The sequence below is a fragment of the Pagrus pagrus genome, assembly GCF_965226575.1.
Source record: "Pagrus pagrus genome assembly, chromosome: 18".
Classification (NCBI taxonomy): domain Eukaryota; kingdom Metazoa; phylum Chordata; class Actinopteri; order Spariformes; family Sparidae; genus Pagrus; species Pagrus pagrus.
In genome coordinates this window covers 2,495,336-2,521,345 of record NC_140202.1, presented here as the reverse complement: position 1 = coordinate 2,521,345, position 26,010 = coordinate 2,495,336, and the positions used below count along the sequence as shown (strand labels likewise).

Genomic DNA, 26,010 nt, shown 5'->3' with positions numbered 1-26,010 from the left:
TGTAGTGTTTAAGGCTCAGGTGCCTTTCACAGATTTACTCCCAAGATCACATTCTAACAATTATGTCAATGATGATAATGATGATAATGGAATAGGCAGTTGTGAAAGAAGTATTTAGATCCTACAATTAAGTAAAAGAAGCAATACCTCGATGTTAAAACACCCCATTACATGTTAATAGCCTGTATGCAAGTTATTTCAGTAAAAGTATCTAGGAATCATTAGCAAAATGCACCAAATATTAAACTTGCTCATTCTCATAATGCAGAACATTGGTGCCAGTAAGGGTTAAATTAATCTATATTGTATTATGGGATTATTATCTATTCATACTGATGCCTGAATATGTGTGCAGTATTATAATGCTGTGGTCGGTAGAGGTGGATTGGGGTGGCAAAAGCAGTGGAGTAAAGCATATGATTAACCATAAAAATGTAATGTAGAAACAGTATGTAGTAGCATAAAATGGAAATACAAGTAGCTTAAAATTGTACTTGTAAATGCCACCACTGGGAATAGCAAATGTATCAAATAAATAGCCCAACAAAGAGCATTTAACTATTAAAATATAACATGTTCATAGACAAACACTGTCTCTTTGAGTTTATGCTCCCTCAGAGTGGGAAGTGGGAAAAACACTGAACAACTGAGAGGGATGGAGCATAACATTAGACGTTTAGCAATGGTCAGTGATACAGTGTAACTAAGTACATTTACTTGAGTACTGTACCCAAGTACAATTTTGAAATACTTAACTCCATACTTTAATTTCCATTTTATGATCATTTATACTTCCACTTGACTACATTTTGGAGGTCAATGTTGAACTTTCCCTCCACTACATGTATGATACCTTTAGTTACTAGTTACTCTGCAGATTACATGCTGCAACAGAGCCAAAGTAGTGCATTTAGTGCAGTGGTGCATGGTCCAGGCCGATGATCAGTTGACATATATACAGTATACATACATAAAAATGTATAATTTACCCTTACTTTTGATACTCAAGTACAATTATTGCCAGAAAATTACTTTTGACACTAACATAGTATCAGTATCATACTTTAAAACTTCCGCTCAAGTACTATTAGTATTCTAAGGCTTTCACTTTTACCAAAGTAATATTTTAACATGATATCTTTACCTAATATTCATTTTATTTTACTCTTGACCTGAAACACTTGGCCAAACTGCTATGTATTTACAATCTCCCTTTCGGATTTAGGATACTTGAAGGCAGCATTAGGGCCATCAACCCTCTTGCGTCACGAGCACCTGCAATACGTCGGCCGCGGCCAGGTAAGCCTCTTGCTTATTGTCTGTCAGTGGGCATAATTCCTGTGTAGACTGCAGGCTGATGAGATGTTCTATATGGAGCTGATTCCTTATGATGTGTGATGGAGGCACACCGACGCGTCAGTGGCGCACGACCTGCGGATCAGCCGCCTCAGTGCGCACACTGACCCCTTCGGCCTATAGCTGTCACCTGACCTGACCTACTAGAGCTCCTGCGCTGCATGCTGAGGCACTCAACTTTTTAAAGGTCCCTGAATCTGTCATTAGCATCGACATCCATGAAGCTAATGACAAACTGGAGCAATAATGTCTGACTGACAGGCATCTCATAACGCTGTTTGTTGTGTATTCCAATTTCTGCGTGGTATCTCATTATGTACTTAAATATCCAAATTGGACTCATATAGGAACAGAACCTGTCACAGTGCCATACCTTGCTTTACCCAAATTGACGCCGATGGGTGCATCTCAAATGATATTACTGCATTAATTATAGGACTATGGCAGATTAGATTTCCTCGAGCAATTTAGCAGAAACGGTGTCGCTTAGCAACACCGTTACCGTTCAAAAGCGGTGTCGCGAGCGGATGATAAACATTAATCATTAATTAATATCATTCAAATAAAGATTTATTGAACATCTGCGCGCTTTCTGTCGCCACTTCCCGTGACCAAAGTGAGTGTGAGTGACTTCAGAGGAGCGTCTCCTCCAAAGAGGGAGTCACAGATCACTGCGCAGGTCAAAAGGTAATGCAGCGAAAATGACACCCAGTAACTTTGGAAAGGGTGACATATTGGAGGGCTCGAGTACCTACAGTGTAATTGACGTGTTCGCATTATGAGCAAGCACATGAAGTCAGTCCCTCCGCGGCGAGTGGTCACCTCAGAAAACCCCCTGCACATCTTTTTCCCTCGACGCAACTTCCCCGACTGAACACTGCAGCTGAAACTTTTTGACGGGTGCGACTCGTTCTGGCAAAGATATGCGCGGCAAACAGCTTTAAGAGAGCTCATCAGAACCAGTTGTGGTGATGCAGATTAAAATAGGAACCATGGCATATTGGATTATACTTAATACGCCATTTCATATCGTGTAACGTGTCACATTCTGGGCGCTGTGCCCTTGTTTATGAGGTGCGTCCGAATTACAATTAGCCCACATTTCACTGAGATTCCTTTGAAGCAGCCGTGCTGCACTGTTGTGTAGACCTAACCAGTGGGCCACATTCATCTGACCAAATGCATCATGATGTGTTCTGTGCCATCCTTTCGCGCTCCATGCCACCTCTCTCAATTGCGCACAATGTGTCTCCGCCAAATAACACAAAGACTCAGTTGCATGTCCAATCATTTAAAGTCTTTATTAACAGGAATAGTGTGAAAGCCGGTGGATGCTGAGCTCGCGTGTGTTCAGGCAGTAGAAATAACGGACATGTTACACGCGCGTGGTCTCTCTCTGCTGTCAATACATTTGAGGCATTCTGGGCTGAGCACAGATGCGGATATCGAACACATTCGGGGACAGAGCACTTTGAGAAGATGCTCTCACTGTTCTACACTCACTGCTGCTGTGAGCGCGCACGTGTGTCGCGCATTTGTAAACCAGCGCGCGTTCATATGATCTTTATCTTTACGTCTAAGGCTTTAATATCTTCGTTTTCTTGCACTGATGAGCAACCGGACCGGGACCCGCGCGCTGAGAGCTCCGAGTCCGGAGTGCAGTGCGCGAGGGGAGGGAATCCCTCCAGTGTCTGACGCTTCCTTTACCAAGGAAACCCACACGCGCTCTCTGACGCAACTGCCCATTTTAGGAAACATGCGTCAATGGACCAAAGCAAGTCAGACAAATAGTGAACTCCACAGCAGGCACTGACGTCCGTATCAAAAAATAAATCCATCCACACATATTTGAGACACTTCTACTGAATCGCTGCCTCTCGATTATATCTCCACTGTCCGCTGGGCGAAGCATGGTCACAGCGGATCCTGCTTTCTCACTGCCTTATCCAGTAACGACCCCTCCCTGGATGAAGTCGCAACGCCCTGGCGTGACGTAGGCTGTTTCGTTGGTGTTGAAAAGCCGTTGCAGTTCTTCATAGTGCCATTGAAGTGAGTCATCTCTAGGAAGTGTGGTAAAAAGGAAAAGAAAAAAAAAAGTTAGAACTGTTCCGTGAACAGCAGAGAGCTCAGATAGATTGAGTACTGGGTACGGCGACGGAAAATATTGAGATTAAGCAGGCAATAGGTTTTAAAGCGAATGTTAACCTGCGTGAGTCACTCTCTAACTACAGGTTCACTGGTCTCAACTGGATTTGACTGCTGAAGGTGTGCTGCTGACTTTAGGGTGAAGTTTGCGCACCTGAGAGGATCTTTAATAGTGTAGTGCAGGTCTACCTGCGGCGCAACAATATTAAAGGCACGATAAGAAATAGCCTTTACAAGCAGGGATCACACTTAAGAAAATATTTATTGTAACTGCTAATATCTGTGAGATGTTTTAGGTTAGTGTAGAGGAGCATAATTGCAAGTTGTCTTTGCCAACTCTTCTCTGGATATCCAAAATTAACGACGTCTCGAGCCAGAGGATTTTTTTCCTGTTGGTGCCTTTTCACTGCGAGGATTTAAAAAAAAAAACGGGGGTTCAGAGCTCAAACCGTCTACTGAAATCTTCCTCTTTCCTGGATCATGTACCAGGACTACGCCGGGAACTACGACACCTCGTCCCGCGGAAGCAGCACGTCTCCGGCCCAGCCAGAGTCCTTCACAAGCGGCAGCAGCACGATCGGAAGTCCGATCTCTACCTCAAGTTACCAGGTAACACCAGGAAATACCGGGCTGCCGCCACATTATCTATAAATAATGCACTCATACGTATCTGTCTTGATTCTATTTCATGTGCACAACCTCTTAAAATTACAGGTTTTTCGTCCTATAGATTTTTTTTACCGTGTTACGGGTTCCACTCCTTAACAGGAATTTAGGAATTCTCCATGTCGCTTGGGAAAAAAGCGATGAACCCAATGACACAAATTGCACCGGTGACTCAACAGATGCAAGACTCGATCCATGCACAAGTATTCTGGACTCATACCATTTGAATTGTGTCATAGGTAATAAAAACACAATCGAATGATGTAGCCAACTTTTAATGAAATATCAAATTCACGCACCGCCTGATGCGCATGGGGATTTTGATCACATAAACATAAAATAAACATAATTCTTCCTCCTCCTTATGCTAAAACAAAACTCATACACCTATAGGTTTAGATGGCAGATGTAAGGTGATTTGTTTGCTGTTTGCTGAAATAGAAATGGAATACATTGGAATTCCAGATGTCACTTTCAGCTACACTCCTCTTTGTAGCGCTCTCATATTTCTTATCTGTGCGTAAAATATAATAATTTGGGGTATTTGCGCTTTCGCATCGTACTGGAGACGCATTATAAGCACGATGAATCCTTTAGAACGCATTTATAACACACCCTCCCGAGCTATAAACACATCGCGTCAGTCTGGCATGACCTGAGTAGAGACAAAACACATAGTGGAGAAGCAACAGGCATGTAAGGCGTAATACAGGCATTAACACAAGGGTCGGGAGATTTCTCATTTCAATTGGGCACCAGTTCAGTCTGTTTGGACTGCACCAAAGACACGAGCTGCTGCTGCAAAAAAAAAAAAAAAAAAAGATATTAGTTGAGTTAAAGTTTGCATTTGTGGCAGATATTTCTATCATGGAACCATTACAAACGACCTGTTAATGGTTTAAGAATGTAGTCTGATTTTTCTCAGGCGGGAGCGGGACCGGGAGCGCAGGACAGTCAGAAACCAGTAAAAGAGGGAAAAGAAACCTCGGCGCTCTGAGGGACTTTTGAAAAACACAAGTCTCCTAGATTCGATCACAGGTTAAGGTTTTTAGTGAGACATACCCTACATATACTGCAGGCGTGCCGGTACACCGCCATGAAGACGCCGTGCCAATATATTCATAAATAAAAGGATATATCCGGGAAGAGACATGTTGTTTACCCGCAGCCAAGTGTTGCGTACACAGCAGTTCTGTGGAAAAGCGTCGTCAGGCTCACGCAACATGACGGTAAACGACTTTTGGCCAGTATCTATCATTGCTCTGCTTCCCTGTAATCACACACTGGCTGTCTGTTTCCCATTACAGCGGGCTGGAACACGACCTCTTTGTTCGGTTTATTGAGACGTAACATAACAAGGCAGGCCAATAGAATTTTTTATCAGACCAAGTTTTATCAGTTAAATCGGGGCTCCTGTGTGGCTCAATGTTTGCCATTCACACCCCATTGCATTCACATTCTTTCATTAAACTAGATATTTAACGCTCGCCAAAAATAAAAAATTCTGGCGAAGTGTCTGGCTCGTTACAGCTGGGCTGTTTCCCCCTTTACTGGAACTGACCGCGTTTCACATGTGCTTAACAAATCCCATACACAATGACTCACCAGATAAACAAAGTTCCAATAGACTGCCGGGATATCCGACGGAAAGTCGGGAATAACGGGGAGATGGGGACGTGCGTAAATTACGCACACAGGAGGCAGGCAGCTCGTCTGTTTGTGGACTCCAGAGACATAAAGTAATGCTGAACTGACGTCGGTTCTCATACTGGACATTATTATTACACAGTCACACATGCATGTCCACTGTAGATATTTATGCATTATAATTGGAGGAACTTTAAAGGAAGGCTCCAAATCCATAAATATTTAGTGCCAAAGGCCGAGTGGCTTGTCTTATAATATCTTGCATCACAATATGGCTTTAGACAGACACACAACTACAGGCAAATACATTATTTAACTTTAATTATCACATTTGTTAAGGTTAAAGTTAATTCCAACACATTCCACACATTCCATCACCTTTTCTTAAATCGTTTATTTTGCTTATGAGATTTTGTATTGTATTAAAATCCCTCTGGTACAGTTATTCTTCTGGACAACATAAGAATGCTTCTGACACCATGTGACCCTTTATATATCTACCCGCTCAAAAGTCCATCTTTTATGTATAATCACCCTCCTGCCAGTCCAGACATGTGTAACACTTTCCCAGTGCTGTGTTTTGTCTCATGCTTATTGTAGTAAAGTGAGATGTTCTGGACACCTTGGGCTTTCCCACATGATTCACTGCATGTGTCACTGTTCCACTCCAGGGGTTACATACACAGTGGTTTGCCTATGTGGATTGAATCATTACTATAAGCTTGAAATATGCAAAATGTGTGAATTTGTAATAATGGTGGGTGGTGGGGTGTGTGTGTGTGTGTGTGTGTGTGTGTGTGTGTGTGTGTGTGTGTGTGTGTGTGTCTGCTGTCAGCGAAATGCCTCATAGGTTTTAACTAAGACGCTTAAGGAATTGAGTTGCATGCGTTGACCCACAGCAGCATATAGCCGTATTCCTCTGCAAGCGGATGCCACCCAACATTTCTGGAAAATTTCCTCATGCAACCTGTCTCACCGTATCTCTATCATGTCTTCTCTTTCCAGAAGTACAGGGTCGACATGCCCGGCTCTAACAGTGCCTTCATACCCACCATCAATGCAATCACGACCAGCCAAGACCTGCAGTGGATGGTACAGCCCACCGTCATCACCTCCATGTCCAACCCTTACTCCCGCTCCCACCCGTACGGCCATCACCTGACCAATGGTCCGGGCCTGCTGGGGCACAACACGCTGGCTCGGCCCGGGGTCATCCGTTCCATCGGGGATGCAAGGGGCCGACGCAAGAGAGATGAACAGGTGAGGGGGGCAAAAAGACCACTAGGGGAAGTTTCTGGTCTTTGTATAAGGCTGTATTTTTCTTCAGAATGTATTTTATAAAGCAAATTGAAGTGTGTTTGTCCCGAAAACAAAGCAAAATACTGTTATTTTCACTGGAAAGCATTAAATAAACATGTTTGTTCAACGGCAAAAAATCAAATCGTTGAGTTTATTCCATCATGTCAATAAAGTCTAAATCTCTGTATCATTATTCTACGCACAGCCAGCCAGCAGCAGTACCCAGCTCTTGTTTATACTCTTGCTCTTTGCTTCATATTGATTGTGCGTCTCTCAAACTGCTTATTTTACCTGCCATGTTCCTTCTTTTCTTGCCCTCAGCTCACCCCGGAGGAAGAGGAGAAAAGGAGGGTGAGGCGTGAGAGGAATAAGTTAGCTGCCGCCAAATGCCGCAACCGCAGGCGAGAGCTCACCGAGATGCTTCAAGGGGTGAGTAGAAACCTGAAAACTGGAGATCAGAGTCTGTTATTGGGTTCTGCTTCATTCGTATAAAACAACAGTGTTTGTGCTGGAGCATAGTGTTCCTCTTACACATCTTGCTAACAAACACCCATGCGTCCTGATTTTGATGCAGAAAGTCAAAAATGGCAATAAAAGCACAAAGAGAATACATGTTGAACAGTGGGGGGAAAAAAGAAGTCCCACTTGTTCAGAAGTCTGGCAGCAGTCCAGATTTTTGATGAGTGATTGAACTCCACACCTAAAATTTACAACCTCGCATTACTGGTTTGACTCTCGCTGTGTCTCTGAGTGCAAGGTCTGAGTGAAGAGATGACAGGCGATGAAAAGCTTTTTGTCTCGGGCAGCTGTAGACAGAGGTAGGGCTGTCTCGCGGCCCTGCCTGGCAGACAGTAACGGCAACTAAATGGACTAATTAGACGAATTACAGTGAGGTTAAGCTTGTCAGGCCTTAAAAAAACCCCAGGAATGGAATTTGCTGTAGGCAGCTGTCTCCATGAATGCGGGACATTTTGTAAAAAGGGGCCAATTGCTTGTCTCACAATCCCACATAGAGCCATGCTGCGCACACACACACACACACACACACACACACACCACAGCCTAGCTTCCAGGGAAGAAATAAAAAACAGAAACGCCTTCTCGTCTTCACACGCCTGTTTTTTAAAATCCCAAATAAGGAAGTGTCGCTTTCCAGTGAAAAAGAAGGAGCAATATTCCCTGTGTCCACTCTTTAATTGGCTGATATCTTTCATTGTAGTGTCTCACATGTCAACTACTTCCTCATACCTTTGCCCATGAGTCAAAGTTCTCAGACTGCATGTCATCTTATCTTAATCTGCATGATGTCTAGCGCTGATGAATAGCTTTTATTGTCTTTGTCTCATATATGACACATTAATGGCACACTGCTTATGCAGGGCTCATATCTCAGAGACATAAACAATGCACAGTCCTCATGTGAAACTTACATTCAAGCAGAAGGCTTTGACTAATAGACATTGTAAGTCTAAATGGCCCGTGACAAATTCTTGATTTAATGTGTTGACTTTGCTACTTTCTATGTTTAGGAAACAGTAGCAAATAAACAGTGCCCTCTTTTGGTGCTTTAGGAGAACACGCATACCGTCTTGACTTCTGAACAAACTTGTAATTCTGGTATTATCACATGTACAAATCTTTGATTAGAGTGAAGATAACGTTTGCAGCCATGTTCTTTATTTCTTGCCATTTTGTCACTGAATAATTATGAAAATTTTATTGAGACGTAATACAGACAGTGTTTGTTAGAGTCAAGTTACAACTGGTTAGGGTAATTTGATGGCCCGACCACGGCTGCAACATCCTTCTACTGTTAAATAAAGTAAAAAATGCACTAGAAAATATATACACACACACATATTATATATATATATATATATATATATATATATATATATATATATATATATATATATATATATATATATATAACCTGCCCATACTAAAGCTCAAGTGCTCAACCTTATTTCCTGTTTCTCTTCACAGGAGACGGAGAAGCTGGAGGAAGAGAAGGCAGACCTGCAGAAGGAGATCGAGAGCCTGCAGAAGGAGAAAGACAAGCTGGAGTTCATGCTGGTTGCACACAATCCCGTGTGCAAGCTCCCCATGGAGGAGCGCCAACATTCATCTGGGCACCAGCAGCACCAGCAGCAGTGTGCCCCCCTGCCCCTGACTATGCGCCCCAACTTGGGATCCCGGGCTCAAATGAACCAAGTGGTAGTGAAGCAAGAGCCGGACGACAGCGAGGATGGGGTGGGAAAACCCCAGCGCTCTGTCATCAAGCCTATCTGCCTGGGTGGCGGGGGTATCAGCGTTGGGATGTACTGCACAGATGGAGACAGCCTGAACACGCCGGTGGTGGCAGCATCCACTCCGGCAGCCACACCCAACGCCCCGAGCCTCATATTCACCTACCCGAATATGCTGGAGCCCGAAAGCCCCTCACCCTCCTCCGAGTCCTGCTCCAAGGCCCATCGGCGCAGCAGCAGCAGCGGTGACCAATCGTCAGACTCCCTCAACTCGCCCACCCTCCTGGCCCTCTGAGCGAGGGCTCGGCTCGGCTCGGCGCAGCTGAGAAAAAAAAACACTGTGGCTGAAGGCAAGCATGAGAATCAACTGCGCACCCCCTCCTCCAGTGTCTTTTAAAGACCAAGAGCACATTCAACAGTCCAGACCAAGCTGACCATGTGAGCCGTTTCCCGCTCGGCAGGGAGACCCACAAGGGCTACGCCATGTGTTTCTTCTTGTTCTGCTTCAGTGTAAAGTTTTTTAATATGTAAAAGTGTCTGCACCAATCCTCAGAAGTGTCATCCCTTCGCCATTTCAACTCCAGAGTGTCAACTTGTTTACTGAGCAGACAGTCGTGAAGAAAAAACATGCCCAAATCTGGGCAGTTGTGAGTTGACGTGACTAAACTAGAGAGCGCGTTCTTAATATATTTTTTGAAAAATGTTTAAAAAGCCATGTGGCCGACACTTGCACTCCGCCAAGACGAATCAATAAATCACTAAACGAGGTCAGCACTCTACTGGAATTTCTGAGGAGAGAAAGAGACAATGAGCAAAGACTCCCTCTCGTCGTTTTTTTTCCATTTTGATTTGTCTTTTTCGTAACTTGGACCTTGATTCAGGAATCGCTACTTAGAGTGCATACACATTTCTAACGCTATCTCCATCTCCTTAATTGTATTTATGGCCTGTGCTGATTACATTTTACAAAGTGTTTTGTTGAGACATTGTCCTCTCCTTTATCTGCCTGTAGAAAAGCAAAATGGTCCTCCATGGGGCGACCAAAGCATTCCTCAGTGTTGCAAAGGATACGAGCCAACTTTCAATCAATGACTAGTTCCTCAATACTCTATACCTTCTATTTTGCCATAGTGGCTTGACTTTACAGTAGTATTGGTGTGCTTTTCCTCAGTGATTCTGTACCTGAACTTTACAACCTGTTTATGACAAAGTGTATGTGATTTACATTGATGTCAGGGATATCTCTCATGTGTAGTAGAACCCCCATCGTGAAGAGCGTTGCAGGGCTGCAGGCGGTTGTATGGTCTAGCCAGAGTGTTGCAGAGGTGGTACTTTAACGTGAAGGGACGATAAACTCCTTCTTCATTGTGTCACATCCAGAAAGGTTTGTCTTTTCGCTCAGACGACATAAAAGTCTGAACAAAGCCCTTCTCCTCCGCTGGATGCCGTGCTCCTCTCTTTGTTTCTGACATTCTCTAAATAAAGGTCTAACCTTTTTTCAACACTGCCTCTCAGAGCAGGTCAGGTTTCAAAAAAGCCAAAAAGGTTTGTATGACACATGTTATCCTGTAATTCGTCCATCTTTGTCTAAAAGGAGGGATTTTGCTCAAATTTTGAAAAAGCCACTGTGGTCTAGACTGTCGCCAGCTGCCAATGATGTCAACCCTGTTTATACTGTGTTTGTAAATCTGTCACTTTTAGTAAAGAAACAATGTTTAAATTGAACTCAGATGTGCTGATTTATGGGTGTATGAACATATGCCAACACCGAGGTACTCAGTAGAAACTTAGTGGAAGCCTTGTTGGGTAAGACACGGTTCACTTTTTGACAATGAGGAAGGGATAAGAGGACTCTCTCTACAGCTGGCCTGAGATGAAAGAGGGGACACCTTGACAAGATGTAATATTTCTGAAGTTCTATGAAGCACTTCTTTTTCATTATTTTTACATGTGTGTATCTTAAAGGGATGAGGGGTTTCAATACTGTGCACTGAGAAGGACACAACAGATATTTGGGATTTTTTTTTGTTTACTTCAAACATTCCTAATGAATATAATGTCAGGGGTCAAAGAGGGGGTATGTCATCTTTGCTCGAACCCTTCTTGTTTGTTAACAAAAGAAATAAAAGTTGCGGTTTGAAGACTTTTGTTGCGCTGGATGCTGAAAACGGACTTTGCAATTCAATACAAGCTGCTGCTACTTTGGAAAGAACGTGTCGGCTGTTTATCATTTGATGGTGTTGGTTTAAAATCACGTGGAAGCAACAGGAGATCTTTAATCCTGTCTGACAAAATAAAGAGGTGAAATGATAGCCAAAAACATTACTGTGGGTGAGTCTGATGTGTCTGTATGTTGAAATATTGTGGAGCCCCTCGACACACATAGGAAAGCCATTGACTGTAGATCTTCTGCTGTACATGTCATCTACTGTCTGTTGCCTGTTTTCAACTACTATTACTTCTTTTCCAAATGCTTTAACTGTTTAAAATGATTCAAAATTAATAAAAAACAGCAATATGTATAGCAGTGTTTGTTAATTTAAATGAATAATAATAATAAAAAAAAAAAATTCAACCTGAAATTGTCCTGTTCCGTTCATGGGAATGCACTCACACTGATCAGTAAACTGACATCACACTTTTTTCCAAAGGGCCGTTATTAAGCTCGGTGTTTTAAATATCAGCCTCATTCTGATCATTCCAAAATAAGACAGACTTTTTGGCAATATTTATTTTTTAAACCTGGTTAGTGGAATTGAAAGTGACAGGGTAAAGGTCAAAGGTTAATAGCAAATAGCTGGTAAAAAAAAGAAAAAAAAGAAGTCATTCTAGAGCCTAATCCTCTTCGAGCAATGAAACACAACATGCTAGTATTGTCAACAGTGTATATAATAGCACACTTTTCTTAAATTATGGTTACAAGCACAGAAAGATGCAATGCATAGCCTCTCAAGAACACATTTGAGAAGGATAACGATGTATTATTTGTTCAAAATCTAATGACGAATACAAACCAGAGAACACTCTGACAAGACACAAAGCTTTCCTTTTTTGTGCAATGCTGATATCAAACCAATAGAGGACTGTGGCGTTTAATCCACACCTTTTTTAAAATAAAGGTAGATTTTATTCTGCAGACTCCATTAGTTTCATCTGGGTATACTTAATAAACTAGCCAATGGGTGTTTATTCAGTGTTTAAAATTATGGACACATTATGTTGACATTTTGTCCAGTTAAATGAATTATTTTGTACCATTCCTATATGGCAACAGTTAATGAGAATAAAAGCTGATTTAAATTAAATGTGACTTACAGGCTTCATTCACAATTAAAATATGTAATTTATTTGTAATTGTCCAGGCTCATGTCTCTTCATTGAAAAACTGAACTAAAACACTTGCACTACACTGCACTACACTTTTATCAATATGGGACAATACTGTCCTGATAATAAAGTTGAATCAGCTGCAATAACTGGAAAATGTGTCTTTTATCTGGAACCGACTGACAACAAATTAATCCTATTGGGCCTACAACATCCTTTTGCCTTCACTGGGACTATTTTGTTCATCCCATGTTGGACTCTCAGCTGTCTATTTTAACAGCGATGTATTTTTTTTTTTTTTTTACTTTGAAAGTGGACCAGGAGTGTTTAGGTCTATTGCCTTGGCTGGTCAAGTGACTAGCGGAGCTGGACGTATTTCAAATCATGGGGTTAATGTAGGTGTTTGCTGCCCTCAAGTGGTCACAGAACGGAATTGCAACACTTGGTTCAAATGGGAGTCAGAGATATTCATGGTAGTTTGTATTTTCAGCATTGTCAGTACTAATACAAATGTTAGTCATATTGTTAAAGGAGACATAGTCTGCTCATTTTCATGGTCATAATGTTATTTTGAGTTACTACTAGAATAGGTCTACATGCGTTAGTACTGAAAAACACATCAGTTTTCTCATTCTGTCAAGAACTTTTACATGAACTTATATAAAACACTAAAGAAAAGGGGAAAAAAATTAATTAACATAATAGTTCTCCTTTAATAGTATCCCGGGTTATACTTGTCTCCTTGTTTTATTCAGAAAGTTGCCATAGGACATTTTAATATGTTATTGTCTTCACACTACACACAAACCCTTTTCACTCTGAATTATTACACTTACCCTATAAACCCTGTACATCATGTTTAGGCAGTGCTTTAGTTAATCATAATCATTCCAATAAAGCAAATTTGAATTTGAACATACAAAACCTTCAAGGGAAGCCTGCTTGTAAAACTTTCAAATTAAAAGGATATGTAATTATGCCTTGTGACCACTGAAGGTCAGTGAACACTCACCATCAATCCACCAACATCTAGGCAGGAACAATATCACACTGACACTGACTGTGAAGACATTCAAAATAAAAGTTGACAGAAGTTTGAAGAGACCCTGACAGGAAATACTGTTAATTCACTTTTTATTCTTTTTTAAAAATTTTATTCTCTGTTATTCGCTGCCTCATGCAATAAAGCTATTGTAATCACCATTCAAAAATAATACTCAGCGCTAGCCACAACCAAAATGCCAATTCTCATTCACTTTTGAATGGGAAGCTGAGCTGACACCTCACAGCTTTATCAGTATTGAACAAAAACAAAATCTTATAGTCCTATAGCCTTGACAAACTAAAAAGCAGCCTTTCTTTTCCATTGAAGACTCTAATGCTATATTTCTACATGAAGATAGTGCTCTATTCACAAATGAATCATGTATAACTGAAAGCATCTTCTGTCTGAGGTTGGAAAGCTGCTGAACACTGCTGCTACAATGTGTTGTGATCTCTATAATTAACCTGCGGTGTAAAAAAATCAACTGATCTTCTGTTACTTCTTCATACAGCTAGACTTCTTTTTTTTCCTGCCATGCTGAAAATGTCTGTTGTAAAGGATAAATCCACCAATTTAACACATAAACGAGTGTTTACAGGTCTTTGGAAGTGCTGCTGCATATGTGACAAAAGTAGTATAAAGCCTTTTATAGCTCCGTAGGAAGCAGCATGTAATCTGATAAACTGCCTCCAGTGATGTCACTCACTGGCTAAGTTGCATTGTGGGTAATGTAGGCGACATCTTTTGAAAAGGAAGATTGTGTGGAATGACACGTGCTGCATTGATTGTGATCATTTTGTTAAATTGTCCATAATGATTCCAACAGTGTTATAAGACTGCAATACTAGAGCAGTTGATTGCTTTTTAAAGCCTGGTACTTACAATACCCACAATGCCTACTTAGCCACTGAATAACATCACTGGAGGCAATATATCAGATGACATGCAGCTTCCTCTGGGGCCACAAAAGGCTTTATACTACTTTTTCACATATGCAGTAGTACTCACAAAGACTGGGAAAAAAAGTGAATGTGTGAGATCGGTGGAATTACCCTTTAAGTGCTTGAACAGTAATTGTGTTGTTTAAGAGGGGATCAAACAATTATACAGGCAGCCACTGTGAACATCTTTCTGTTCAGTCACAGTCTCTGCTTCATCTCAAAACAAATGATCCAGTTTAGTCAAATCAGTAACTTTTTTCTTACTCACTGATAAAAAAATATTTTATAACCTGGTTTTATCTGTGTCTGGGTTTGAATTCTATATTGAGTATCCCTTTACATCACATCGGTCTTGAAACTTGTCCTTCCTGACAATTCTAATACCAACCTCAGAGACAGCACAGTGTAGCTGTGCTCAGTTTCCCACATCCAGCAGCTTAGTGACAATGTTGAATCATTTAATATATTCAGAAGAGTGTAACATGATTGTGTTTGTCGACCAGTGCCCTTCAGACATCAATAACTGAAATCCTAGCATGGGCACTTTCTTTGAAATCAGACACTGAGATCTGGAATCTTTCAGCCTGCTCAGGCTGCTGAGTCAGGTGGTTGGCACATCGGATCAAATTAGTTTGCATGGTTTGCACCATCTGAGAACATTGTTTAGAGTGTAAGTTTATCAAGTTATTATTCTTATATATAATAATGACATATTGTATGATACAGACACACAGCTAAAGAATTCAGATCAAACAGTATGCTACACACTCATCTGTTCCATATTGTGTGTATATGAGCACAAGCATTTATGTGGATGTACACATTTGTGTGTCACTATCATGTGTGCTTGGATTAAATCGATTCCGACCCTGAGATCTGATTACAACTCAGAGTTCTAAGCTACACATACAAGAATTGTGACCTTTAATTTTTCCTTTTTTTGTTCCTTTTCTTATTTTTCATGATGCTTCAGCCAGAGTGTTTCAGGCATTCTTTCCCTGCACTGTAAAAGCAGAGTTTAGAGAACACGCCCTTCACTGAAACACAACATGTTCATTGTGAATGAATGTGCATGTGCTGAGTAAGCAGAGCAGCTGATAAACCCACAAGGGTAATTAAAGGGAAATTGATTTCAGTCTTGTGAAGCCACTGTGAGACTAGCAGAGCACAAAAAGGCAACAAGGCATAATGAACATTAAGCATGGAGCTATTGAGACATGTCAGGTCCTATATGAAGGCCAGTAAACTACTGTGAAGCTGCAGTTGTGGTGCTGCAGTAGAAAACTGTGTTTAAGATGAGTTTGTAAAAATTAGAAGCCATTTGATAACCTAGTTTTAGAAGACAAAACCCTCAGGAGTGGTTTATTTGAAAGATAGAAATGTTGCTTTTAGAGGAAAAGTCGTCCCAGTCTGTTAAAAAGTACAATTCCAAGTGCACATATCTGAATGGAATAAGAGCATGGGGGTCATTTTGTAAATGGGAACACTATAATAGTATATGAGTATATCACACTATTGTGATATTTTCTTAGTCAGTATTGGACTGTAATAGACAAAAATTCAATTCCACAAGCATACCAGGGTTTCCCCCACCTTAATAAGGCTAACTGAAGCTATTTTGGGCACCACCTTAGGGAAATTAATGTAAAATCAATGTGTAGAGCATCGAAGCTAACTAAATGACTTTCTCCAGATCTAATGCTTGTAGTTAGTTCCCTGTGGACTTCTTTAGCAAGTTTTGTCTTTAGCCTTTTTGTTTGTTGTTTATTAATCTGCTCTAGCTTTTACAAATCTTTGTACACAAAAATAATAATGGTCCAGAATGAAGTGAAATTGCATATTTTTGCAACATTTCCTTGGGGCTAGGACCTTCAAACATTCCTCCAAATACATTTAAGTCCTCCACGAACCTAGGGAAAACACTGTATACTGTATAATATTCTAATACATTACACTGTATAATAACAGTGTAATTTAATGTGACTGTATTGCACTGTATGTTCAAATGTATGTGTGATGTATAAATTGTAGGTTTTTGAGCACTAGTACAAGTAAGCAAAGAAGAATGATCTTAATTAATTTGTTCATACTTGAGTCAATGCACCTTCACAGATTTGTAACAGGTTTTTGTATTGTTGCTCCTCTAACTGAGCCAACATTAATGTTATCAGTAACACCTGTGATTTTCCTACCGACAAGTCAAAATGCCTGCTTTGAAAAAGGCAGAATAAGTCATGCCAGTGAGAAGCAAGCAGTTAGAACACCTGATTGAAATGAAAATTAGACATTGTAAACCTGAAACCAGTGTTTTATGGAATCATTTGATTTGGGAAATAAGAAATATGTGTATTATTGCAGACTACTGGTATGGTGTGTTCATCCGAATAATCTGTGTTGGGTAGACCTTAAAGGATAGGTTTACATGTATTAAGTCTGTTTTTAAAAAATACCAACATGTATATTGAAATAGGTAATGGTAGCTGTAATCGTTCATCCTGTTCATACTTGTTGTGAAGAGGTCCTTAAATGTCCACTTTATAAGAAAGTAGATTTTTGAGTCTCAAATACTGATGCTTTGGAATTGTAGGTCGGGTTGACCTCCATCCCAATGCGTCAGCATTTGGCAAGTTGGGAATGATACCCAAAAATCAAAAAAATCTTCAGTCCTGACTCTTTGAAAATATAAAGATAATATCTAGCTTCAGCTGTCTGATCAATAAAATCAACTGTTTCAGAGTTGTCACTGCAAAATTCCCTCTTTGTATTTCACAGTCAGACTGTTTCCCTGCTGAGATGCAGTGGAAGGACATGAACACAAAGAGGCGATTTGTTTACTTTCTTAGACTGTCACTTGATGAAGCCTCACATCAACATCAGCCGAACTTTGAACTGTTTTCTTACACAGAACAAGGACTGTGGATTTTGTCCTCCATCAATAATCACATTTAATCACATCCAGTATGGACAGAGGGAAAAAATAAAGCTGTCGATCACAATTCATCATCATGTCCATAATTAATTGATTTTCTGGCCACTTGCAGGCATCAACATTAGCATTTATTAGGTGCCATGTTTGTCTCCTGCTTTAAGATAACTTAGTACATTTACTTTAGCTACCATTTATGTTTGAAAGTTATTAACAGAGCAAGAGCGCCAAAGGATTTCACACCGAATCAGCTAGTGGTCCAGACTGGGAGCTTGGAGTGGAATTTGGAGAAGTGACAGGCTGGCTAGCAGATTAGCATGCTAACTTCAGTAGATATCTCTGCAACATAATACATAGACATCTTGGACATGAAATCAAAACTTTTTTTCTTCCTAATTTTGGTTGCCCCTTTAAAAGTGTTATCTGTGAATGTAAACAAAGGTATATTCCCAACAGAAAATGCTGCGTGGGAATTAAACCAGTAGTGTTAGGACAAATATATGAGATAAAATGAACTCCAGTTTTAAATAAAAATGTATTATTTTAAGAATGTGGCCTTAATTATATCATAGAGTAAATAGTCTGAGCAGCAGCTTAGTTTAACAAACGCTATGGCATATTTTAATTTTTGCAAGCAAAGTATTTCCAACAATCTTTTTGTTGGGTGTCATTGGGGTCAATTGCAGGTTTAAGCTATAATTCTAGCTCTTTTAGTGACTATAGTTTGCCAGCAGCACAGACACTATCTCTGTGCCCCGGTGTAGAACCATGTGGCTGTCCTTCAGCTGACCACAGAAATTGCTGACAGAGATGTTCACTTAGCAATGAACTAAATCAGAGTGCAATATAGTGTGACTTTGAGCATAAAGGCAGAAGGCAGGCCCCGAGCACAGAAGGTGACCATACCCCTGGGTGCTGACGTAGACCTTTACTTAAGGGCTGAAGCCACAAGCTACTTAGCAGTTTCCTGACATCTGATATCTGCAAAATACCATCAATGTAAAATGATAAGCTGCCAGCAAGAATATTCTGACTGAGTCCACGATTTGTACTTAAAATCAATTACCCTGAGAGAGATGTTCGTGTTGCCTACATTATTGGCATTCTTTGGAGGGCAGCTCCAAAGCTCGGATATTTGGTCAGTTTTCATTGATCAGCACATTGTTATCTGTGGGGGAGATAAGAGATTAAACACATAGATACTGTTGATAGAGGAACCTGCAGCAAGGTGCATTAAATGACAGCACTATTAAATGTAAGCTTGCAAACAGATTCAACAGAAATGTGAAATACAACCCGTAAACAGCTGCATGGAGGAAAAACTGCACACCTGCTAATGATAGTAAGACAGACACAGACAGATAGCTTCATTGTCCAGTTTATTCTTCTCCGATTTAAGGAGCTCAATACATATTGTGGGAAGAATTGTGAATTCAGCACATTGTAAGTACTTTTATTGACTTTCACTGTTGTTGTCCCAGGAACATTGATTACGAACTCATTACACTGATGACCAAACAAACAGCCCAGAGATTGGATTAAGCAATTACAAGCTTTTTGACACTCAAGACTTGTGGATGAATAGCAGATGTGGAGTGCAACAGCAGGATTGTAGACAAGCTTGCATGAAGGACATTAACAACTACACAATGCTTTGTCATATCTCGTCAGTGGGCTCAAATTCTAAAAAACATTGCTTTAAATGCAACAATTAATGTAACTTGGTCTGTTACAGTAAAACTTTCATAATGCATTTAATGGCTTGAAAACAGGGTATTACACTTGTGTTGACTTGTGCATCCTTTAAATGAAGTCAATGAAGTGTGACATTTGCTTGACATTTTGGCAGTTTTTTGTTTTTTGATTTAAAGGTTGATAGCTCTCCCATAGCTTACACTAGCCTGACTCACTGGATGTAGACTGTGAGATATAGGGTGACTACTTTCAGTCGGCATTTTCCTCTTCTTCTGTGTGTTAATGTTTCCACAATCCCCTCCTCTACAGGAAACAACAAGCTCCTGGATAGCAACCTATATGCTGAAAATGGCAAGTTACCCTAACCCTTACAGTACAAAAACAGGCTAGCAGTTCTTACTGTACCTTTTCTTTTGGGGGGGGGGGGGGGGGGGGGGTTAAGCCATGCAGGGGCATGCTCGCTGCATCCTGGGTTAAGCACCACCCAAGACGATTGTCTCAAATAGATACAAACAGGCCAGAGGGTTTATACCCCTACATCACAATGAGAATTGGTGTAGCCAGGCCTTTCTTCAGCACTGACACAACACTATGTGAGACTTATGCAAACTATCTAGCTGGAGCCAGCAGCAGGTTAGCTTAGCATGGCATAAATACTTGGAACAAGGGAAATCAGCTAGCTAGGCTCTGTCCATAAGAACAACAACAAAATCCACCTACTAGCCCCTCTAAACCTTACTCAACACGTTATATCTTTTTTTGTTTAATCTGAATACATTATATTAATCCCAACAACAATTAATTGTGTTACATGGGTTTTACGAATGAGTTTACGGTTAAATGCTTGAAATAAGGTCTGTGTTTAACACAAGCTTAAGTGATTTTCATGTTTTGTTCTACAACATTAAATACTCAAGTAATTACCCCACATTTGAATTAAAAAGCGTCTAGTGTCTTAAAAAAGGCAGTTGCTAACATGTAGCTGAATGACACTACAGAGAGATTATAGGGGAGAACACAGAACCTCATCTACTCACTATTCCGTCTTAACATACAGACTTTAGTTACAAACTATTCTAACTCTAACTTAACAACTCATGGATTGATCAATTTGAATTGTGTATAGTATAGTGTGCTGAGATGCTTAGTGGTGGTGACATTAAAGTCACGCATCCATAATGTACTTTTTGTCTGTTTGTTTAGCCTATAGCCTGACGTTAGCTTTTTACTATGGTTTTATTTAAGCTTCAGAAATCATAAAAGAGGTGTTCATCTGTCAAGATGATCTTGCTGAACAAAAATGATTTACTGCAATAATCTAAAATCCAACGAAAAATGTCATCCCTGCAGCATTCTATTAAGCTTTAATTTAAGATAACAGCTGTTTTTTTCCAGCTACATTTTTAGCATACAGACATGAGAATGGTATCTATCTTTTCATTTAACTCTTTGATGAAAAGCAGATTTCCCAAAATGTTGAACTCATGTCTGAAGCCGCAAACATATTTGTCACATTTTAAAACTTATCAGGACATCCTGGAACTCTTTAGAAAACCCCTGTACTTTTCTGGAGGGGCTCAGTTATTGCTTTGTCTGCTATCTATGTGTTTTTGCTTCTGATAGAACTTGGAGAATTTATTGAAGATGTTAGTAATGGGCAGAGCCACAATCAGTAGCCCACAGATGATGCATAGGGTTCCTATCAGCTTCCCAGCAAGCGTAACAGGAAATGTGTCTCCGTAGCCCACTGTAGTCATGCTAATGGTAGCCCACCACCAGCCTATGGGGATATTCTGCAACTCTGACTCTTGACATTCTTTTTCTACACAGTAAATGAGAGCAGAAAACATGAAAATGCCCACAGACAAGAAAAGCACCAGCTGCCCTACTTCACGGGAGCTGTGTTGCAGTGTAGCACCAAGAGAGCGCAGACCTGATGAGTGGCGGGCGAGTTTTAGGATGCGAAACACTCGCATCAACCTCAAGATCTGCACCACTTTGCCAACATTCCCCAGGTCTGTGTTGTCCCCTTCATCCGTTATATCACAGACTATTGTGACATAGAAGGGCATGATTGACATTATGTCAATAACGTTGAGAGGGCTGTACATGAACTTCCTGGCTGATGGTGCCACAGCCAAACGAAGAATAAACTCTGCAGAGAAGAACAGAACACAGAAGCTCTCAAAGAAAGTCAGCACTGGGTTTTCAATCTCCTTCTCATTGAGATCCACTTGATGGAAGTCTTGCATGCTGTGGATGCACATGGCAACAACAGAGATAATGACAACACTTAGGGATGCTACAGCCATCACTTTGGCTGAAGTGGAGTGACCTGGATTTTCAAGTCGGATCCAAATATTCCTGCGGACATCGGCACACCAGGAACCTTCAAACATTTCTATGTTGTCTTCTGAAGCTGACAGCTCCTCGACAGATGAGGCAGAGCTGTGGAGTTGTAGTTCATCGCTCCTCTGATCCCAGCTCTTATGCTCAGCGAGTGCCGTCAGTTCATAGTATTTGTTACTGCAGCAGAGGTCCAGGTGGCGCTCCTTGATGCCCCAATACTCAATCTCTTGAACAAATGAGACAACACACAACCCATCCACCAGGTGGATTTTGCCTGTGAGGTAAAAGTTGAGAACGTAGCAGAAAAAACGTGGATTTCGGTCAAAGTAGTACTCCATTTCAGAAGGACTGAAGTCATCGCAGAGCTCCAGGATTGCTTCTTTGGAGCTACAACACACAAGGCGACCCAGACGTGTCTGTGGGAATCGTTTCAAAACATTGTGCTCCATTCGTTGTTTGAAACCACCAACATTGATATTGATAAAGCACTCATCAGGGTTGTGCCGGTGAAGGATCTGTCCATACACCATGATGGAGCAGCTGCTAGGTGCTGTTCAGCTGTCTTTGAGGAAAGTCTCAGACGCTTCGTCGCCTGCACACAAAGACACTGAAATTAGCACACTTCACACTTAGTTGTATGTCATTTGATCACAGTGAAGTACATTACATCAGAGCTGTGCAAGTATCATGTTGCATCTGGGTTTCTGTGACATTCTGTAGTGGAATGGATAAATGACAGCATCTCAGGTAGGATTTTATTTCCAATCTACAGATTAAAATTGTCAAAAGTATCGATGCATTGATACTTTTTACAATACTACGTTAAAAACAATACTCAATATCGTTCAAAAAGTAGTAAAAACATTTTTTTTAATTATTATTATAACTATTTTGTGTTCCGGACTGTTTTTCTTTTGACTATTGAAACACACATTGAGTATCGTTTTTTAATACTAGTATATTGAAGTTTAAAATCGTGACAACCTTATTAAAGAAAAATGTTTTAGTCAGGCACTGAAAATATATGGTTATATTTCTATTTACAGTATGTCACAATGTGTGTTAGTGCCATGACAGCAGTGCTGAAAAATGTACCCAAAAGTCATACTCACCAATATGGGTAATACTTGAGTAAAGGTCTCAAAGTATTTGATATTAAATTTACTTAATTATCAAAAGTACATTTCTGGCAATAAATGTACTTGAACTGGCAATTGACAAGTTTTCTGCTTCACTGTATCATTATGAAGTAAATCTTGATTGTACAAAGTAATGGATATAGAATAATGAAGTCACTGGCGTTTCTCGCTATCACTATACAATTATGACAGCCACCGGGCACACGGTCACCCGGGAAAAGTAAGTTTAACTGCCGATTCATTTCTATACTGGACTAAATGATTGAATAAACTCATGTTTGGTCTTGTGTTGTTGTTTTTTGTGACTCTGAGGAAAACAGAAATGATCCAGTTGTCTTTGACCCAATGGTGCTAACAATAATACCACTTGGAGACGCTAGGGGGGAAAAGTTGTCTGTTGCCACTTTAAAGTGTAACTCTTGGCAAAATGCAACCTAGGCTTTTTTTGGGAATGTACCCCAGTCAAACCTTCGTGTAAAAGCATAATTACGACGAAAAAGCCACTTTTAGGATTTACCATAGTTTCATTTTCGGGTCTAAATCATTTTCAATTGCGTGCTACGGGCAACTTTATGGTAGCATCAAAATCGCTATTTTTAAAACACTAAGAAGACTCAAGACAACATGAAACTTTGCTCGTAGTATCACCAGGGTCTCTCCACAGGAACACGAGCATTGAGAACATTGTTTGTGTACACAGAGTTTACTAAAAAGAAGGTTTTTGAACAACTCATGTTAGCACTCGCTTGCTCCGCTCGCCACCGTCCTTCCAGTCGAGATGCGTCGATCCCCGAGTGCGACGTAACATGGAGGAGAAAGCTCCATGTTACGTCATGTTATGTAAACTTTTGATTTTGATGCTAACATACAGCTGCCCCTAGCACGCAATTGAAAATTATTTTGACCCAAAAACGAAACTACGGTGAATCTTAAAAGTGGCTTTATTGTCGTAATTATGCTTTTACACAAAGGTTTGACTCGGGTACATTCACAAAAAAAGCCTAGGCTGCATTTTGGCGAGAGTTACACTTTAAGTGTCAAAAGTACAAGTAAGTAAAGGTACATTTTACATGTACTGGATCCAATATTCAATATTTTTTTTAAAATTGGATTAATAAAAAAATAATACTAAAAAAATACAGGTAATAAAAAGTACAAAGTAACTTGTAACTGAAGTTATCAAAATACATTTTGTAAAATAAAAAGTACAATATTTGCCTCCAAAGTGGACTGGAAGTATAAAGATGCAAAATATGTAAATATACTCCATAAAGGACAATTACCTTAAAATGTGAGGCTAGTTAAGTAGCAATACTTGAATAAATGTACTTAGTTACATTACATCACTGTATGACAGTACTCTACAGTATGCACTTGAATGCAATGAACATTATTTAACATTTTCAATTACATGTGTAAAATTGCAACAGAAAGATACCAAATGGCTCATTAAACTGCGTGTGTTATCTACCAATGGTCTGAACATGAAACTACTGTGGATGATATGGGTGCACCTTTCCTGTCTTTATAATAGATCTTTTTCATACATAGTGTGGCCAACATTTACATGCAAACACTGACTTTGTATTCGCCAAATGTCATAAGTAGGCTACCTGCTGTCACTTCTGCTGTGTCAGCTCTAAAACGAGTATCTCTCTTACTTGTATTGTGTTACGCACGGCCATATAGCGTTTCAAGTTGCAGGGAAATGGCAAACCAGGGTCAGATTTGACACGTTCCTGCAGCAATTAAAGTTGTCAATGTTTTAGGACAAACATGCACCGATGGGGAGGCATAAAAAGTACAGATCCAAAGTGAAGTAAACTGACTTTGTGCGACAATTGCAAGGACAATCTTCACTTGCACCAATTTCTCAGAAAATCGTGCATAAATTAAAATGTCAACGGTCACAGCAAGAGAGGAATGTTGACTGTTGAAGTATCTCTATATTAACTTAGAAACTGGAGGAAATGATTAGAGCAGCGTACCTGTGTACCATGTGTTGTCCCGGCGGCGCAGACGTCCTGTAGCTGTGACTGTGCAGTCAGCTTAACGCAGTGGTGTCTGTCTGAGTCCAGCGAGGGGCGGCTTCTAACGGGACAGGTGATCACACAGCCGGCACACCATTCCACACTAACAGCCTGTTTCCTTCAGCACATTTCAACTTTGATGTGTAATGTGCTACCAGTGTCCAAGGTGTGACCAATTTATCACCGTAAATATTTTATGCTTAAGGCTGACATTATTCTTTAAGTATAAACCTGCTTTCTGTGTCTCGTTTGCTGCAGTCCTATTCGTGGATGCTGCAAAATAAACAGAATAAAGCAGAGGGGGGTAAAGGCATGAAAAGTACTAAATAAAGAAATGGTAATTTCACATGTAATTGTATTACGTTGCATTGTGGGTAATGTAGGCGCAATGAAAGGCTGGTCTGCATTACTCCTATAGCACTGTTAAAAATAACAGTTCAAAAACAAATGATAAAAGTCGATACAGCAAAACTAGAGGTATTGTCTTTTATCCCACACATACTTTTTCCTTTTCAAGAGCTGCCACCTACATTACCCACAATGCAAGTTAGCCACAAAGTGACACACTGAAAGCAATTTATCTGAATACATGCAGCTTGCAAGGAGTGACCCTTTACCTAGTGTGGCATTGCTTTTGGTCATTCATCAGATTACATGCAGCCACAAAAAAGCTTCATACTACTTTTTTCACATGTGCAGTAGTATTCCCTAAGACCTGTAAACACACTTTAAAGTGTAAAATCAGTGGAGTTGCCCTTTAAAGCAAAGTTAAAAGATTCGGTAGTGTCAAAAACTCAGTAGTTGTATGTATTTTTAATATGAGTTTTGAAAAAAATATGTGGACAAGGAGTATAATTTTTATTATCTATAATTAATTCAAAAACCTAAAAACAGAATTAAGGCTGTTAAGTAAAATTAAGGAACCCCACTGTGATGCTGTAAAATTAAAAATCATGCTTGTCTCCTAATGTCGGTTAAAAAAATCCTTACAGCCCAGCAAAAAAGTAATTGTCAGTCAATGCAAGTATTAATTAAGCTTAATCAAGCCGCAGTAGTCTACCAAAGGACTCTGTAGTACAATGAACAGCAATATGATCTCTTACTGCAATGCATACTAAGTAACAGAAAATGTCCCCATATAGCCTAAGCTAAACAGTCAGATGAAACAGATTAAAAATAACTTCTACACAATGATG

The 26,010-nt window shown here is 40.2% G+C and overlaps 2 protein-coding genes across 4 annotated transcripts; one reads left to right on the top strand and one right to left on the bottom strand.

Annotated features, from left to right (window-relative positions):
* The first annotated feature begins 1,225 nt into the window (after window positions 1–1,225).
* Window positions 1,226–11,937, top strand: fosl2 (FOS like 2, AP-1 transcription factor subunit). 3 transcript variants are annotated; one of them, XM_084381765.1, is made up of 5 exons: window positions 1,226–1,299; window positions 3,991–4,110; window positions 6,820–7,074; window positions 7,435–7,542; window positions 9,100–11,937. In XM_084381765.1, exons 3-5 carry the CDS (start codon window positions 6,835–6,837, stop codon window positions 9,655–9,657), a joined length of 906 nt encoding a protein of 301 aa, XP_084237891.1. In that variant the 5' UTR covers window positions 1,226–1,299; window positions 3,991–4,110; window positions 6,820–6,834; the 3' UTR covers window positions 9,658–11,937. The 3 variants fall into 3 exon arrangements, with proteins under 3 accessions (XP_084237891.1, XP_084237890.1, XP_084237889.1); XM_084381764.1 differs by lacking the exon at window positions 1,226–1,299 and adding an exon at window positions 2,743–3,405; XM_084381763.1 differs by lacking the exon at window positions 1,226–1,299 and having other exon boundaries at window positions 3,412–4,110.
* A 7,783-nt stretch (window positions 11,938–19,720) lies between these two features.
* On the bottom strand, window positions 19,721–24,831 carry LOC311273770 (delayed-rectifier potassium channel regulatory subunit KCNS3-like). Its single transcript, XM_084380983.1, has 2 exons — window positions 24,773–24,831; window positions 19,721–22,237 (listed from the first exon to the last, which is right to left on the bottom strand). The coding sequence occupies exon 2, from the start codon at window positions 22,173–22,175 to the stop codon at window positions 20,874–20,876; it is 1,302 nt and encodes a 433-aa protein (XP_084237109.1). The 5' UTR covers window positions 22,176–22,237; window positions 24,773–24,831; the 3' UTR covers window positions 19,721–20,873.
* Between the last annotated feature and the right edge of the window lie 1,179 nt (window positions 24,832–26,010).

Coding starts and splice junctions, on each gene's coding strand:
- fosl2 (XM_084381763.1), top strand. CDS start 3,982: ATGTACCAGGACTACGCCGGGAACTACGACACCTCGTCCCGCGGAAGC. Junction 4,111..6,819: donor TCTCTACCTCAAGTTACCAG/GTAACACCAGGA, acceptor TTCTCTTTCCAG/AAGTACAGGGTCGACATGCC. Junction 7,543..9,099: donor TCACCGAGATGCTTCAAGGG/GTGAGTAGAAAC, acceptor TTCTCTTCACAG/GAGACGGAGAAGCTGGAGGA.
- LOC311273770 (XM_084380983.1), bottom strand. CDS start 22,175: ATGGTGTATGGACAGATCCTTCACCGGCACAACCCTGATGAGTGCTTT.